This window comes from Eleginops maclovinus, chromosome 1, assembly GCF_036324505.1.
Source record: "Eleginops maclovinus isolate JMC-PN-2008 ecotype Puerto Natales chromosome 1, JC_Emac_rtc_rv5, whole genome shotgun sequence".
In the NCBI taxonomy this organism is placed as follows: domain Eukaryota; kingdom Metazoa; phylum Chordata; class Actinopteri; order Perciformes; family Eleginopidae; genus Eleginops; species Eleginops maclovinus.
In genome coordinates this window covers 26,417,240-26,436,445 of record NC_086349.1, presented here as the reverse complement: position 1 = coordinate 26,436,445, position 19,206 = coordinate 26,417,240, and the positions used below count along the sequence as shown (strand labels likewise).

Genomic DNA, 19,206 nt, shown 5'->3' with positions numbered 1-19,206 from the left:
ACTTATGATCTGAACCCAGATCAATAACACACACACACGCACACACACACACACACGCACACACACACACACACACACAGTGTAGTTATTAGGATAGGATTACTCCATGAGTTGAAAGGAATCTGCTGACAGCGACATAAGCGGGGAGTCACCACAAGAAGGAGGTTACCCGTTACTATTGTAAATTATTAGTATTATTATTATTGTTATTATTATTGTTATTGTTATTATTAGTATTGTTGTTATTGTTGTTATTAGCTATGCTTCTCTTCCATAAATACAAATATACAGTCAAAAGAAGCAGGGATGAAATAATGTTACATAAACAAATAAACAGAATAATAATAAAAATAATAACATTTTTTAAATATATTTTTCAAATTTAAATAAAGTTTTTTATAAAAAAATTATGATGAATTTATTCTGAATGAATTATGATTTATTTATCATGTTTGCTGCTGAGCTACCCTCAGACAAAAGATGTTTACAGAAACAAAAACACTCACATGAAGACACACACACACACACACACACACACACAAACACAAACACACACACACACACACACACACACACACACACACACAAACACACACACACACACACACACACACACACACACACACACACACACAAACACACACACACACACACACACACACACACACACACACACACACACACACACACACACACACACTTGCACTCCTGATGGGAGTTAATGTTTACTTCAGTGTTAATCCAGAACTAAGCTGGATTTCAGAGGCTGCAGGATTGTTTTCACTCAGCAGGAGTTCAGTCTGGGAAAAACACACACACACACACACACACACACACACACACACACACACACACACACACACACACACACACACACACACACACACACACACACAGGCTGAGTACAGGCTGACATACATTTACAGATAAAACAGGTTGGCAGGAAAACAGCACTGCATTGTGGGAGTTTCTGGGGTTGAGTAAACAGAAAGGTAAAACAGCTGCATTTTTATTAAATATTATTCACAGTTATTTAATTCTCTGAAGTTTAAATAAATATTGTTGTTCATATTATTTAAAATCCATTTCCCATGAGGGGTGAATAAGTGTTCCTGAGCTTTCACTCACTCATAACTATGTTGTTGCTGCTCTTCTACATATTTGAGGGAAGTATTTGACTATATTTATCTGACAGCTTTTATACATGTTTCCACTTTGCAGATGAAGATTTAACAAATAATATAGGTTATTAAAATAAACAACACCTACATCAAACCCAATATGTTAATATAAGAGGCTCTTAATCCCCTCAATGTTTAATAGACATGACAGCAGAGCTTCCATTTTAAAATATATAACACAGTATGGATTTCATTCTGTAACATCTGAAACACAAACTTATTAATTGTACATTTTTTTTGCCATATTTTTATTTCACATGTTCTCTTTTTTGTAGCTATCTTCATAAGACCTGTTGTCTTCTTCATGAGGGTAAAACCTTTCTCACTGATCCTCTGACGACCCCTCAGATTCATCTGACGACCCTTCAGAGGGGTCCGACCCATAGTTTGGACACCACTGTACTACAGCAGCAACAACACTGACATCATTTTACACTGCGAGTGCATCTTCATCATCTTCATCTTACTCAAATGTCTCATAGTAAAGAAACGCTGAGTCAGATTTACTGGACCACATGAGGACAGCAGCCGTCTCACATCACAGACTTACTTGATCTGTTATGAACAGCATTCTCATTGTGTTTTCAATTTTTGACATGTTTTATAGATGAGAACAGGTTTTATAGATGAGAACAGGTTTTATAGATGAGAACAGGTTTTACTATTTTATTTTATTGCACAATTCATTTCATTTAAAAATGTCTTTCTGATGTTTTTATGTAATTTAACACAATAATGCCAAAAACGTCTCACTTTCAACTTCCTCCAGCAGCATTTCTCAAACTCTTGTCTAAATTATTATTTCTTTTCTTGTTTTTTATACATTTTTTAAACTGTTTTATTTTACTTTATTTTTGCAGTTATAATTTCCAGCTTCACAGTTTTGATTTTTTTTAACTATTATATAACAGCATTTACATTATTTTAATTTACTCAGTTATATTTTTTATAGTTTTCATATTTTTATTGTTTTTACAGTTTTTATATTTTCTCAAGTTGAATTTGAACAGGGTTTGTTCCACAGTTTTACAGTACAGGCTAAATGTTGTGCTAAAGTGATGAAGATACAAAGAGACAACTCAGAGACAGACAGGAGAGAGACAGACAGGAGAGAGACAGACAGGAAAGTGTAAGCAGAGAATCGCAGACTCACAGAGAGTCATTACAAGAATCTGGAGCATTACGTCATGTTATCCCCCCTCCCTCCATCACCTCTGTGCAGCATCTTGGCTCTGATTGGTCCATCTCCCAGTGGCCTACAAAGCTGATTGGCTGATGGGGAGTCAGCTGCTGCAGACCTGACAGAGGACAGGGGGGGGAGAGAGAGGGAGTGATGCTTCGGATAAAAGCTCATCTGGATCCACAGAACCTGAAAGAACCAAAAATCTTTTAGCACTTTCACACCGGACACCGAGGATTCCACCGGACTGTGCCCGGCCAGGAGCGACTTTTCCCGGCCTGAGATCCCGCTGAGGTCCCGCTGCGGCTCGGAGCTCCGGAGGAACAAGGTGAGAACATGGGCGTCTGTCCTCCAGCACACACCGGTCCGCAGGATGCTGTGGCAAGGATGCTTTTTATTACAAACACTGAAATGATTCTTATTATACACATTAGTATAGTTTCTAAGACACTTTCAGGTCGCTGTGAGGTTCAAAGTCCTGCTGCAGGATTGTTAGGATAGTATAACCGGACTGTTGGAGTGTCATAAATACAACTGTCCCTGAATGCATCATCCAGCTGGTTTTGCAGACCATGGTTTTACATTTAATTAAATTCAAGTTTTCGTTAGAGAATATGCTGCTAGTGGTTATTGCTTTATTTCAGGATTAAAAAGCACAACGTTTAGTATAAACAGGGACATGTTTCAAGGCACAGACTAAGTATTTTAAATGTGTTAGGACTATTTCACTTTACATTTGTTAAATCATGATGACACTGTTGTATTGTTATTTACTCTTAAACCAGTATGACCAGTATAATGGAGGAATATAATGGATAGATCATGCTTTCAAACACTTATGTGTCTTTGCTAATAGCTTTCCTGAGTACTTTACTCCTAAAACAGCCTAATATTAGGGAAACAACCACAGTGCTATTGCTATTACTGTCAGAGTGTTAATACACACATCATTCAGCAGAATTTACATTACATTAAAGTTAAATTAAAGTCCAAACTGTTTGTGTTTATTATAATATTAGGGGATAATTTAGCAGAAAATGACACCACCTTTAGCGTAAACACAACAGTGACGTTTCTAATAGTGTACTGGTAAACAAACATTCTACAAATAAATAAATCATGATCAATTTGGTTTTTCAACGAGGACAGTGTTCTCATTACTACTGGCTAATCAACTAATATGTTGATTAATATAATAGCCAAAAATACTAAACTAGTTCCTCTTTTCTTCTCACAGTTAATAAAGCTTGAGTAACATAATATAAGATACACAACAACAACGATGCTGCTGTGGCCAATTTGAAATACTCAAAGTTCAACAGCAGAATAAAAACAATATATCATTTTTTTGTTTGTTGTGAACAAACAGCTGATTGAGGATGCAGTTAGCGTAGCTTAGCATAAAGACTGGAAGCAGTAGGAAACAGCTAGCATGTCTCTGTCCAGAGTTGAACACACACCAGCGCCTCTACTGCACAATGTCTGTCTCTTGTTTGTTCTGAGTGTGTTTCTGTTAGCTCTGCTTCTTCTGTCTGCACAGGTCAAATGATAGCATGGTTATTTCTGAGGGTGTGAAACAACGTGGATTTTTTTGGGGGATATTGCTCGTACAGATTGAAGCAAAGCGTGTTCAAAATTCACAATATTTTAAAATCATTTTTCATCTTCCGATCGTTTAGAAACGTGGGTTCCTTTTTGCGCTGGGTTCATTTGAACAGGGTGATTTTAGTATGACATCATCGTCACATCTGTCCAGGTAGCAGTATGGCGATATATATATACAGTATGTACAGTGTGTCCCGTACCTACGCCCCCTCCTGTTCTCCCAGGTTAGCGTGTAGCTGTTAAAGCTGTGCTAGCATTACATGAACTGTCCTGAGTCCATCAGGTCCATTAGATGGACCATCGATCCCTCAGTATCAGCCCGACTGCTGGACATTATTCACTACATCACAGTCTTCAGTCCTAAGGGTCCGGGCGAGGAGTTATCCGTCAGTCTGGATAACCTCTTGTTTACTTGTGTTGTGTGTAAACAGTCAGTGGTAAATGTCCACAGAGGACTGAACCACTGGGTCTGTTGGTTTGGGACGTCCCACCTGCTGTTGATGGTTTGTGTTTGAAGTCTCAGGGCCGGAGCTTTAGATCACATGCTGGTCATCAATGGAGAACAACTGAGCAATCACCAGTAAGGACTCTCTCCTCTCTCCTCTCCTTGACTCTTTCCTTTCCTTGTCTCCTCATCTTCTTTCATGTCTCCTTTCTTTCTCTCTCTTGTCTACTTTTCTCATGTCCTTGTCTCCTCTCTTGTTTCCTTTCCTCGTTTCCACCCACTCCTTATCTCCTCTTCTGTACTTCACTCTTGCATCCTCTCTTGTCTCCTCTCCTATATCTCCTATTGTCTCCTCTTCTTGCCTAGTCTCCTATACTCGTCTCCTTTCCATATCTCCTTGTCTCCTCTTTTTGTCTACTTTCTTATCTCCTTTTTGCTGTCCTCTCTTGGTTCCTCTTCTGCCTGTCCTCCCTTGTCTGCCCCCTTTGTCTCCTTTTCCTCATCCCTCCTCATCTCTTTTCTTGTCCTCTCTTGTCTCCTTTCTCATCGTCTTAACTGTCTTCTACTTGGTCTCCTTTTCTTGTCTCCTCTTCTCTCATTGTCTTTTAACTTTATCCTTCTTGTCTACTCAACTTCTCCTCTCACTTGTTATCCTTTTTGGTCCTCTCCTTATCTCCTACCTTGCCTCCTGTCTTGTCTCCTTTCATTATCTCTTCTCCTCCTCTCATCTTCTTTTCCTCTCTTCTCCTCTCCTTGTGTCTCCTCATCTCTCCTCTCATCTCTCCTCTCATCTCCCCTCTCGTTTCATCTCCCCTCTCCTCTCCTGAGAGTCTGAGATGAAGACCGTCAGCAGGATCAGTAAACGTTGTGTAATAAATGAAACTTGATAAAGTAGGTCGCAGAGTTTCCTCAGTTTGTTTCACTCTCAGGATGTTTCCACGGCAACAGCCACTCGGCTTTATGTAACGAGCTCCTTCACCTCCTCACCTCGTTAGCGATTCCTCTCCGGTGAACGTTCCTCCAACAGTCAGAGTAGAAATACAACGACGTCATCGTTACACTCAAGGTCAATTTATTAGACTGATATCATAGGTTGTAGAAATCCAAGAAAACTTCAAACAGAATCAAAGAGGATTCAGTTTGAAGTTTCAGATGTGAAAAATATGAGCAGAAAATATTTGATTTTAGGATACGATAAACTTTATTGATCCCTTGGGTTAGTTAACGAGCGGAACTCAAACTGAATATACCATTCTGAAGTTGTCCACCTGCACAGCTAGAGACCAGGGGACACTTAAGAGAGACGCACACAGCTGGAGACCAGGGGACACTAAAGAGAGACGCACACAGCTGGAGACCAGGGGACACTAAAGAGAGACGCACACAGCTGGAGACCAGGGGACACTAAAGAGAGACGCACACAGCTGGAGACCAGGGGACACTAAAGAGAGACACACACAGCTGGAGACCAGGGGACACTAAAGAGAGACACACACATCTGGAGACCAGGGGACACTAAAGAGAGACGCACACAGCTAGAGACCAGGGGACACTTAAGAGAGACGCACACAGCTGGAGACCAGGGGACACTAAAGAGAGACGCACACAGCTGGAGACCAGGGGACACTAAAGAGAGACGCACACAGCTGGAGACCAGGGGACACTAAAGAGAGACGCACACATCTGGAGACCAGGGGACACTAAAGAGAGACGCACACAGCTGGAGACCAGGGGACACTAAAGAGAGACGCACACAGCTAGAGACCAGGGGACACTAAAGAGAGACGCACACAGCTGGAGACCAGGGGACACTAAAGAGAGACGCACACAGCAGGAGACCAGGGGACACTAAAGAGAGACGCACACAGCTAGAGACCAGGGGACACTAAAGAGAGACGCACACATCTGGAGACCAGGGGACACTAAAGAGAGACGCACCCAGCTGGAGACCAGGGGACACTAAAGAGAGACGCACACAGCTGGAGACCAGGGGACACTAAAGAGAGACGCACACAGCTAGAGACCAGGGGACACTAAAGAGACACACACAGCTGGAGACCAGGGGACACTAAAGAGAGACGCACACAGCTGGAGACCAGGGGACACTAAAGAGAGACGCACACAGCTGGAGACCAGGGGACACTAAAGAGAGACGCACACAGCTGGAGACCAGGGGACACTAAAGAGAGACGCACACAGCTGGAGACCAGGGGACACTAAAGAGAGACGCACACAGCTGGAGACCAGGGGACACTAAAGAGAGACGCACACAGCTAGAGACCAGGGGACACTAAAGAGAGACGCACACAGCAGGAGACCAGGGGACACTAAAGAGAGACGCACACAGCTGGAGACCAGGGGACACTAAAGAGAGACGCACACAGCTAGAGACCAGGGGACACTAAAGAGAGACGCACACAGCAGGAGACCAGGGGACACTAAAGAGAGACGCACACAGCTGGAGACCAGGGGACACTAAAGAGAGACGCACACAGCTGGAGACCAGGGGACACTAAAGAGAGACGCACACAGCTGAGACCAGGGGACACTAAAGAGAGACGCACACAGCTGGAGACCAGGGGACACTAAAGACAGACGCACAAAGCTGGAGACCAGGGGACCCTAAAGAGAGACGCACACAGCTGGAGACCAGGGGACACTAAAGAGAGACGCACACAGGTGGAGACCAGGGGACACTACAGAGAGACGCACACAGCTGGGACCGGAGCGCTGGGTGACGTTCAGGATCATAAAGCTGTCTCTGTCTCTGTCTCTGTTGTTGAAACTCTCCTGAAATGTTTTCTGCTCTTATTTGAACAAAGTGATCACATGACTCCGTCTGATGTCACTGCAGATATTTGACCCCTGGTTATTGGTCACGTTGATGACCGGCCCAAAAAAAATAGTTGCTGCAGAAAAATTTGGTGACTGAAAAAGGACAAACATGAGAAGAGAAATGTTGGCAACAAAAAAAAGTTGATAAAAAAAGGCAGGGGAATCTGTCCTGATATATGCCCTGTCCTCTCAGATATATTTCAGAGAGTCTCGGGCAGCCACCGTTGTGAATGAGACCGAAACGATGAAGTGATTTGACTTTGAAATTAGTTTCTGTCTCCCAGTCTCTGACTGTCCTCTGTTTGGCCCGCAGCAATGTTTAGGATTGGGGCTGAAAATCTAAATGAGTTTATCTATGAAAGGATTATAAGACCTGAGAACATGAAGGATGGCTCACGCTTTTACTGTGTGTGTTTAAAGCTTATTAAGAATACTGATCGAATTGATCTCGTTTAGTTTTGGTTCTTTAAGTATTGTTGGTAATACTCTCACCTGGTTCTATTTGTAGTATAAGTACTTTTACTGATGAACTTCCTCCACCTTCATGTTGTTATCTGACTAAAGAGAGCTCATTAAGAGTGTGTGTTTGTTCTATATTTATGTCTCCACCCACCTGTGTGTGTGTGTGTGTGTGTGTGTGTGTGTGTGTGTGTGTGTGTGTGTGTGTGTGTGTGTGTGTGTGTGTGTGTGTGTATGTGTGTGTGTTCAGAGTTAATTAAGCGCCTCTCCTCCAATCACAGCCTGTTCAGCAGGACACTTAACGAGGCGCTCACAGCTCCTTAAATAATTAATATCAACTCATCAATATTCCATCTGCTTCAGCAGCAGCAGCAGCGGGGGGGGGGGGGGGGGGGAGCAGGGGAGGAGGGGGGGGGAGTGGTGTTTAGATGTCGGAGCAAAGAGACGAACCTCCTTCATTCTGTCGAGAACAAGAAGAAGGAGGTTCACATGTTCCCACATCTGTCGCTGCGCTGCGTTCAGGGTCAACCTGGGAGGGTGGGAACTTGGTCCTGTTCTCTGCAGAGAGCTGTTTCTCCTTCAGTGTTGGTGAGAGGATTAAACGGGGTTTAGTCTGTAGTAGGAATGTTTCATACGTGTTTGTTGATGTATATGTGTTGCTTTCTGTATGTGGGTATGCTGTGTAGCTATTTTTATATCTGTTGCGTACCAGCTGGGAAAACAGATTTCCCCCCAGGTCAATTAATCATAATCTAAACCCCTCACTCACACAGATGCTTATCTCCCCCTATAGACAAAACACATTACATGTACATATGCATTATAATAATGCACAATATCTCTGCAAGCCACACACTCTTCTGAACTGTGAGCGTTTGAAAATATCTCTAAAAAAGTTGCACAATTCTGCAAAAATACTGCTAGCTTTAAAGCTGCACAGCCAACATATGTTAAAAAATATGAGTATTACGTAATGCAATGTCAACATATTTATGTATTGCTTGACTCTCAAACTTCATCACCTTAAATCATATACAACGTACATCCTTTTGAGACAAATGAGTTATTTTTTTGAATTTCTTTTGAATATTTAGGATTTCTTACACATTTTATTATTCAATTATATATGTTTTTATTACATTTGAATATTATTTACATCTTGTTTTTTTCCTACATTCTGTTATTTTTATTAACAATATATTTCTACTATTTGTTAAATATTTCCTTTTTTAATTTCTATGACGGTGTTTACCTTTAACACATTTCTTGTGTGTAAAAGAAACATGAATGAGGATTTATTGCTGAACCTATTATGTCTTTAAATCTGGTATAAACTTACTTTACAGAAATATCTAAAAGAAACACTCAGACATTTTAGAATAACATGAGAAATCACTCTTTTATTAACAGTCAAGAGTCGAGATTTTTGGTAAATGAGTTTTAAAATGTGCTTAATAAACATATTCCGTATTACTTAATTGATTTCTAAACTTGCTTTCACTTTGGAAATATACCTAAGTTGACAAAAAGGATGTTGGGATTCACATTTAAATCTGAGTCTAAAATTGAAGCGTTCGAGGTTAGATTGAGTCCGTGTTAGACACTGAGATTTCCCATGATGCTTTGCGAGAAGCTCTGTTTTTCTCTCTGAAGTCACGTGCACACCGATGGACACGTGCACGCTCCTTCAGGGGGGACAGCAGGTAGATTATCCCCCCCTCCACCCACGACCGGCCAGCTGTCTGCAGTTGCTTCACTCAGTAAAGCTCAGAGACTGTTTTTAAGAAAGCTTTTATTCTGAAAATCAACAATGGATTGGTTTTACTCAAACAGCTCATAGTCAAATGCCAAATAATAGGACTATAGGACATGAAAAAAAGGGGTAAGATCTTATTGCAATTGGATGAAAACATTAATATGTAATGTCATATTATTCTTATTGGTCTTTCACACCAGATGTAAAAACAGGTTGTGAGATGAGATTTAATTACAGTCAATATTATTTAAAAAAGGGTTGAGTCTTTTGTTGGTTTTCATTAATAATAATTAAAAAACCGACATTTATAGAAAAAAATATAATATGTCCCTTTTTCTTTTTAATTATAAAATAAAAAATGTCATCTGTAGAAAAAAAAAAATAAAATTAAAAAAATAAATAAAATTAAAAAATAAATAAAATTGGTCTCAAAATAAAATAAAATAAAACCTTTTTAATTATTGTTCCGTTAATAAAATAATAATACTGCATAAATAATATGTTCCGTAAAAAGTTAATTTTTCGACTAAAATAAGACTATTGGCACATAGTTTTGTTTCAACATTGCTCCAAATTGAAAATGTAAAACAAGTAAATGATAAATAATGTTCTACTGATGCAAAATAATATCACATATACCTGATTTGTATTCGCTGACTCTTGAATCATGATGACTGTCGGCGATAAACTTATGAATGAGTTCAGACTCAAACACTGGATGGAGATCGTGTCAGCCAATCAGAGAGCAGCTCAGAGGTCGCTCCAGACTACTATGTCACTTCCTGGCAGGTTGCCATGGCAGCAGAGGCAAGGTGGCCGTGTGTGTGTGTGTGTGTGTGTGTGTGTGTGTGTGTGTGTGTGTGTGTGTGTGTGTGTGTGTGTGTGTGTGAGAGAGAGAGAGACTTTGATTTGATTATACTTGTCCCCTGGGGTTCCTCCTCGCTCACAGTGTTGCTGGTGTGTGTGATGATGGGTGCTGCAACAAGAGCTAATGAGCTGTATGAAGATTTACTGCGTGTGTGTGTGTGTGTGTGTGTGTGTGTGTGTGTGTGTGTGTGTGTGCTGACATCGACTCTGAGGTTAACCCTCGCCTGACTTGTGCCAGTGAAGCCTACAAAAGACTAAAATGTGCCTTAAAGGGACAGTACGCCTTAAAAACAAATCTAATTTTATATTTTTCTTTCAATCAATTCTCCAACACCGTGACTAATACAACTATTATTTAAAAACGATTAAACTTCATCTATAAAATATGTAATCAGCATTGGCCATGAATTCAATGCTAAATTTATCCTGTTTATTATTTGTAACTCAACTTTTTAATTTGACATTAGCTTTACACAACATATTCAACCTTTAAATCAAGTGTGTAAATTGTGTTAACGAGTTAATGACATCACTTCCTGTCTGTTTCCATCCAGCCATAGATGTGACCCTGTGGAGGAAACTTTCGCCACGATTTAACCAGCACTTCCTGTCTGCTTCGCCCCCAGTGCACCATGGGATTTGCAGTCCTTCTCACGCTGCTCCTCCCCCTGGTGACATCATCAGTTTGTGCCGAACTGGGCGGGGCCAGTCAAGGTAGAAATCAGTTTAAGCGACGATACACAGATGAAGATAGAAGTGAATCCCGAGGTTTGATGGTGTGTGTGTGTGTCCTGCAGGTGGCGCTGTGCTGTGTCCTCTACAGTGTGTGTGTGAGACGAGGCCCTGGTACACCCCGCAGAGTGTGTATCACCAGGCCAAGACGGTGGACTGCAATGAACTCCACCTGCACCGAGTACCAGCCAACGTCTCCTCGGACACGCAGGTGAGGATCACTCAACACTTTGTCCTTTAAAGCTGTAGATGTTGTAGATGTTGTTCACGTGTTGTGTTGACGTGTTCCAGGTGATGCTGCTGCAGAGTAACAACATCTCGTCCATCACCACAGAGCTGCAGAGTCTGTACAACCTCACAGAACTGGACCTGTCCCAGAACCACTTCACACAGGTAACACACACCTGTACTTTGAAACCTTTCACAGACGGACTGATTTTAGGTTCATAGCTTCTCTTGGTCTGCCTTTTGGATGGTTTAGTTTCATGCATACGTCCTGATTTCAAACAAACGTCCTGTAGTTTTTGTTCCCGCTGTTTGTGTTTATTATTTAGTTTGTTTGTTGTTGTTGTTGTTGTTGTTGTTGTTGTTGTTTTATTGCATTGATAGTGTGACAGTTTATGTGGGTCTCTGTTAAGAATTTCGTCCCAATAAAGCATTTGTTTCTGTGTCTCTGTTTCCAGGTGAGCTCGATGGGTCTGTCCACTCTGGGCCGGCTGGTGACTCTGTACCTGGAGGAGAACCTGATCCAGGAGCTGGAGGACTTCAGTCTGAGGAACCTGTCCAGCCTGGAGGAGCTCTACATCAACCACAACCACATCTCCTCCATCGGACCCAAAGCCTTCGCCGGACTCTCCAACCTGCTCAGGTAACTCTCCTACTCTACTTCTTCTTCTTCTTCTTCTTCTTCTTCTTCTTCTTCTTCTTCTTCTTCTTCTTCTTCTTCTTCTTCTTCTTCTTCTTCTTCTTCTTCTTCTTCTTCTTCTTCTTCTTCTTCTTCTCCTCCTCTCCTCCTCCTCCTCCTCCTCCTCCTCCTCCTCCTCCTCCTCCTCCTCCTTCTTCTTCTACTTCTCTTCCTTTTGCACGCACCACCTAAATTAATATCAGTATCTGATTCTCTGCTCCTCCAGGCTCCATCTGAACTCCAACCGGCTGGTGGCCATCGACAGCCGCTGGTTCGAGTCCCTGCCGTCTCTGGAGATCCTGATGATCGGGGAGAACCCCATCCTGGGTCTGGAGGAGAAGAACTTCCTGCCTTTGTCCCGCCTCCACAGCCTGGTGCTGGCCGGGATGGGTCTGGCCTCCGTCCCGTCCGCCGCCTTCCTGGGCCTCGACTACCTGGAGAGCCTGTCCTTCTACGACAACAAGCTCAGGTGAGTGTGAAGGACACAGGTTTAGTAAGACGCGACAGAGTCCATGACAACCTCAACACTACAGTGCTCAGTTCAGCCACTTTTTAGTTACTTATGTAGGTGACTACAAGAACTGTAGCGCCGTCAGGGTTTGAGACCTGTTGTCCCGGGACATAAAAGGTCTTTTAAGCACAGTAAACATGCTCCACGTCCAGGGCATGCACCTTCTATTTCCTGGTAATGGCACCAATCGGTTTTTGAAAAATCGCACTACCAAAGCTAGCTAGCGTTAGCTATTAGCGGTTAGTTGCATGCTTATTGTAGCTGGTGAACAGAGGTTCCATTGAGTGGCATTGCAATGCGTTTACGCTCGATTGAGTGGGATCAAACGAGTATCCGGGGAAGGTCAACTATTACTATGTCATGATGTGTTCGATGCAGTCTGGTCAAATGCAGTTTTACAGAAATGCTTTCACAGCAATATAAATAGATTTTACAGCAGGAATTATTCCCTGCTTTACTCCCTATGCTGAAGTACATGGGGTCTATATATAGGTTTAGTTAATTACCTGGCTTACATACTGGTTTTGGTATGGACTGGTATTGGTATGGACAGTAAACCTCTCTGGTGTTCGGACACATGGTCGTATCCTCATGGTTTATTGCGCTGTAAGTCGTTTTGGAAAGCAGCGCTGACTCAATGTGATTTAATCTCTACAGTGTACTCTCTCTGGCTCTTGTTCCCGGCAGGTCGGTTCCCCGGGACGCTCTGAGCGTTCTCCCTAACCTGAAGTTTCTGGACCTGAACAGGAACCCGATCAGCCGGGTCCAGCAGGGAGACTTCCAGAACCTCCTGCACCTGGAGGAGCTCAGGTGAGGACAAAAGAGTGACACAATTGGGAGTGCGTGTGTCGTCTGCATACAGTGACTCATTTTGTGGTTTTCCCAGAACCTGAGGCAGTGGAAGGATAACGCTGTTTGTGTTTCAGTCTGAACAACATGGACGAGCTGCTGATTGTGGAGCGAGCAGCTTTCCAGAATCTTCCAGAAATCGCCAAACTGGAAATCTGCAGCAACCCCCGACTGTCCTACATCGACCCGCAGGCCTTCAGGTGAGGAATCAAACGTGACCAACAGGAAACAAAGGACAGAAGAAGAGTGTGAAGTGAACCTGGTTCTGATTTCTCTTCTTCATCTTTTTCCTCTCTCACTTCCTCGCCTCCTCTCCTTGCTACCTTTTCTTGGTTCCTTTTCTCTCTTCTCCTCCCCTCCTCCCCTCCTCATACTCTCCTTGTTTCCTCTTCTTGTTTCCTCTTTTGTCTCCTCTCCTCTAATGTCCTTGTTTCCTTTACTTATCTCCTCTTCTTCTTATCATCCCCTCCTCACCTCTTCTCCTTTCCTTGTTTCCTCTCTTCCTCCCCCTTCAGTGATCTGTCCTCCCTGCGGACCCTCCTCCTCCACAGTAACCAGCTGAGCCTCCTCTCCTCCCCGCTCCTCTCGTCCCTCCCCTCCCTGGAGGAGCTTTCCCTTCACACTAACCCCCTACGGTGTGACTGCCTCCCCTCCTGGGGGGTTCATCTGGGCAACCAGTCTAACCTGAAGATGCTGGACTCCCCCCTCACCCTCTGCTCCTCCCCCCCTCACCTGCTCGGCCGTGAGCTGCAGGAGGTGGTGGGGGCCGCGTGGGGGGCTGAAGAAGACAGTGGGGGGATCAACAGCTGCCTTCCCCACATCTCCCCCCACGCCTTCCCCCCCGCCATGAACGTGAGCGGCGGGCAGCCAATAACGCTTGAGTGCTGGGCCGACGCCGACCCCCCCCCACAGTTCTACTGGGTGACGCCAACCGGAGACAAGGTGTGTGTGTGTGTGTGTGTGTGTGTGTGTGTGTGTGTGTGTGTGTGTGTGTGTGTGTGTGTGTTTCCTCTTCTCTCCTTCCTTTGTTTCCTTTCCTTTTCTCCTTATTTTTCTCCTCCTATCCTCGCCTTGTTTCCTCTCTTAACCTTTTTTTTTTACCTGTGTTCAGGTGAGCTCTGAGGCTGTTGCTGCACCAATCATATCAGAGGAGGGGCGGGGCCTAAGCAGGACGAAGAAGAAGAAGCACCGGATGTCTGAGCCTGGAGCGCTGGTGATCGAACACGCTGAGCTGTCAGACGCCGGTCAGTCTGAGTGACTCTATCATGTCAGAAATCAACACACAAACAAACATTTCATAACAGAGCAACTCTCTCCCTCAGGTGTGTATACCTGTGTGGCGTGGAACATGGAGGGCGCCGACACAAAGAGTGTTTCGGTGTTCGTTGATTCTCAGGGCGGGGGTGTCCGTAGGGGCGGGGAGCCCGGCAGAGAGCAGCCCTGGCTGGGGAACTTGTCCGGAGCTTCAGCCTCTCTGGTGGTGCTGGCCAAGGTACCTGCTCTGTTTCAGAGTGTTTACCTTTACTTCATAAAGTATATTTACGTGGGTAATGGTTATGAAACTATTCTGGGTTTTCTTTGCAGGTGGTGCACGCCCAGTCGGTGGTGTTGGAGTGGAAGTTGTATCCCAGAGGAGGAGCTTCGACTATGGGTCAGATCCAGCAGGACGGCCCCTTCCCTCTGACCCGGTGGACCAGCGCCACGGTGCACATCGACAACCCTCAGATCAGCTACACCGCCAAGGTGAGCACACACACCCTCAGAAAACTATAAAAAAGACATAAAACCAGAAATATTCACTCCTCTCTCTCCTCAGGTTCCAGTGGATGTTCAGGAGTATAATCTGACCCACCTCCTCCCCGCCACAGAGTACCACGTCTGCCTCACCGTCTACTCCTCCCCTCTCTTCCCTTCCTCCTCTTCCTCCCCTTCTCCTTCCTCCCCGGTCCACACTTCCTGTCTGAACGTCACCACGAAGGAGGCGGGTTTCTCGGTGGAGGCGGTGGCGTCGCGGCGCAGCAGCGTGGCGTTGGCCGCCGTCATGGGCTCCATGTTCGCCCTTTCCATCATGGCGCTGCTGGTCTTCTACATGGGCCGTCGAGTGCAGCAGCACAAATCCTGCGGCCACTCGCTGAAGAAGTACATGCAGCACGCCACCTCCATCCCGCTGAACGAGCTCTACCCGCCATTAATCACGCTGTGGGAGAGCGAGGCCGAGAAGGACAAGGAAGACAAGGAGGACGGGGATAGAGGGGAGGAAGCCGGGGGGAGTCAGATCGACACCACGAAGACGTACATGTGGTAGCGGGAGGAAGGGGGGTTTAATCGACAGAAAGACGAACTTTTGAGGGTTTAAAGAGGAGAGCGGCAAAGAGAGAGGTCACATGACTATAAAAGGAGCCTGACAGACAAGCAGATGGGTAGAAAACTCCCACGATGTCAAAAAAAACCACACCTGGAGGAGGAGATAAACACAAGCCTTCAGACACCAAACACAACACGACTACCAGCAGAGCCGATCTTTAAGGAGCATTCTGGTGTTTTTATTTATCCATTCATTACAAACTCTGTTAATATCCAGATGTGTTTATGTATAAAACGTTACTGAAGGTCGACTAGACGTTATATTGTTTAATAAATTATTGGCTATCGCTCCAACGCATTATACTTGATAGGCTAAGGGGCAGGACATCTCTAAGAGGTTGACCAATCACAACAGACTGGGCTCTGGTTTCAGACAGAGGGTGAAAAGAGGTGCTGCAGCACAGGCAGTATGAGAAACATAAAGAGCTTTCTGAACATTAAAGCATGGAGACATGTCCCAGGAGAGGCTCTACATACTGATATACACCTGAAAATGAGCATCATTTGGCCCCCTTTAACTTTATAAGCCCGTGTTCAACAAATTAAAAGGAAACCAGACTTTAAAATGGGTCCTACAGATTTAAAAGTTAACAGGATTTGTGGTTAATTTGCTCAAATATTAAAACACCAGAATGTTTCTTTTCCTTCTGTTTCCATTGCACAGGTTTCTTATGAACTCACCTCTTAGGTTGCAAATCTGAAGGACCTCAGGTGCTCTGGAGAGATCTCAGAAGAAGAGTTTGATGTGTTTCTCAAACTGTGGGTCGGGGAACGGTTGTCAAGCGGAGTCTAAATGTTTTCCACTCTGCAGATTTCCTCTCTTTGTCTCGACTCTTCCCTCTGTCTCTGTCCAGCACACTGACAGTAGCAGTACTGTTTAAAAAAAAGAAATCTAGTTATTGTAATTAGGTTAATCTGATGAACATGAATGCAGCACTTACACTCAGCACAGGCAGCCACATGGAAATTCACACTGAAGGTTTTCAGAGTGGCACTTAAAGGTCCCGTATTCAAATCTGTCGTTTCTTAGATGAAGTTCAAACACTTCGAACTATTTCAAGTAAATAATATTAAACTAGTTTTTCATTTTACAATGCAACGAGATGTGAACACCGTCCCTACAGATTCACATTTAACCGTTAGCTGGAGCTCAAACGTCCGAGTAATGCAAACCTCCAACATGTATCAAGCTGTATGCAGATGACATGCCATTTTACACATCTAAATACTGACTAAAAGAGACTACGAAACCCCAAAGTTAGCCACCTTTAGCTTAGCGGTGGTGAGGTGAAGTCATGTGACCGTGCTGTAGTTCCTTTATAGCCCAACATTAGCCTCCTTTAGCTTAGCGGTGGAGACATGAAGTCATGTGACCGTGCTGTAGTTCCTTTATAGCCCAACATTAGCCACCTTTAGCTTAGCGGTGGAGACATGAAGTCATGTGACCGTGCTGTAGTTCCTTTATTGCCTAAAGTTACATTTGAACTTCTAGCAATTGCATTTACGCTTCGTGGAGATTATCCTGCTAAACTAAACGCGTTAAGCATCATAGCGTGTGGTCGCCACATAGCTTATTCTCTCCATATCAAATCGGAAAAGTTTTGATTAAGTTTTGGCTGACCTACAAAAATACGTCATCACCATCAAGTAATTTGAGGTTCTTTCTTTATAACTCCGGTCATAATTACTACAGCAACTTGTGGAGGGCACCACATAATAAACCTTGATTATCTTCTTCAGTGAGAGATAATAACGGCCTACTGAGCCAATTAGGAGGTAGGGTATGGCTCAATCACCTCATTTATTTGCTCCTGATAGCAGTTATTTAATGGGCGAATACAATTCTAAGCAGGTGCAGAAAAAAGCTTGGGTTCATCTCTGTAACTTCACATAAAATGAGTTAAAGGGCCAAAGATGAGGATGGTCTAGTTGTCAGTGTTCTGCCTCTGTGCTGACACTGTTCTGCACACCAATGCAGTGATTTACTTCTGTGTCTCAGCCTTCAGTCTGCACATTCAGTCACTTTCAGTTCAGCTTCAAACCAAACAAACTTCCTCTCTGAATCCGGGACCTTTAATCTTCCAGAAACTTCACTTTACTTGACACGCTGTCTTTATCAGCGCAGCATGAATGCATCACTCTTCTATTTTATGATCTCTGTTCTGTACACGGTGGTCCTGCTTTCAGTCCTGCAGCAGGATGGATGCAGGTGTAAGCTTTTGTATTAGTTTGTTCACAAAATGCAGAGTTATATTATCTGTTTTATAACTTGTAACACTTCAGAGTTATTTTGAGTTTTTAGCTGTTAAAGAAGTTGCACTGGAGGTGGAGGCGGGTGGTGCTGCATGCCTTTGCACTCATATTTACGACTGTTTGTACAAAACCACGTCTGTGTGACGACCTGCAAACTGGAAAAATGAAAAATGCAGCCATTACCGGATACACACAATTTAGACCTCTCAGAATATTGAATAATTCTGCAGAAATGTCACATACTTATCTCATAATTACAAGAAATGTGTTTCATAAAAAATCTGTTAAAGATGTCACAATTTTAATATAGATTTCTAGTAAGAATGAGATGCAGATGCCCAAATAGTAAAAGCATTAGTATTAATAGAAGATGCATCAATTCAATTGTAATTCAATGAAAAAGAGCTGCATATTTTGAGAGGAAGTCAGATATAAATTGCAGATAGGAACAAAACTGAATTACATTTGAATTTCTGGGACGAAAAACTGAATTTAATTAGAAATTCTGTGAAAAAAAAACCCTGAATTTGATTCGATTTTCTGGGATTCAAAAATAGTCTTTCTGTGCGTTGATCCGTCAGATTGCAGGTTTGTCGTTCAGACTTTTAGCCAAATATTCCCTCAACCGTCTGTCAACCAAAACTCTTCAGGAACAACAAACACTCAAAGGATGCTCTGGGCATTTCAAAGAATATATTCTGTATATATTTACATTCTACGAGGTTATGAAGACCTTTCTTGGGTTTCTACACTGTGAGGAGCTTTCTGTTTTTACACTCAATCTTTTTGGGGGTTTTCCACATTTAAGAACGACACTTTGGAAATCAAAAAAGGACATGAATTGATATAATGTGATTTTGATGAATTGATAATAGGTCTGCAGTGTGAAAACAGAGTGGCGCCCCCCGGTGGCGATCAGAGAAACGATGACATCACTCTTTCCTCATGTCACTTACATTACTTTTACTCTTAATTCAAACTTGACAGTAATATGCAGGGTATTTTGTATAAAGTGTATCACTCTATATTTGAAGACAACTATTGCTTATATTATTATGATTACTATGATTACTCGACACTGAGCACCAACTGTAACTAAAGATGTGGGGGGGCGGGGGGGGGAGATAATATAAATACACACTTTGTCACCGAGCAGCCTGGTGTCTGATTGTTAACTTGTAATCATCACATACAAAGCGTATGGTTTCCAATTCACAACATCTGTTATTTATTTTACTGCATATTTATTTCTTACTTTTGAAACC

At 43.2% G+C, this 19,206-nt stretch overlaps 1 protein-coding gene across 1 annotated transcript; it reads left to right on the top strand.

Moving 5' to 3' along the window:
* Nucleotides 1-2,498: 2,498 nt before the first annotated feature.
* Nucleotides 2,499-19,025, top strand: si:ch211-180f4.1 (uncharacterized protein LOC100144405 homolog). The gene is made up of 13 exons (XM_063898704.1): nucleotides 2,499-2,689; nucleotides 10,883-11,042; nucleotides 11,126-11,271; nucleotides 11,352-11,453; nucleotides 11,744-11,928; nucleotides 12,191-12,433; nucleotides 13,163-13,285; nucleotides 13,402-13,524; nucleotides 13,840-14,266; nucleotides 14,436-14,568; nucleotides 14,647-14,816; nucleotides 14,909-15,067; nucleotides 15,141-19,025. The coding sequence occupies exons 2-13, from the start codon at nucleotides 10,961-10,963 to the stop codon at nucleotides 15,627-15,629; spliced, it is 2,382 nt and encodes a 793-aa protein (XP_063754774.1). The 5' UTR covers nucleotides 2,499-2,689; nucleotides 10,883-10,960; the 3' UTR covers nucleotides 15,630-19,025.
* Nucleotides 19,026-19,206: the final 181 nt, after the last annotated feature.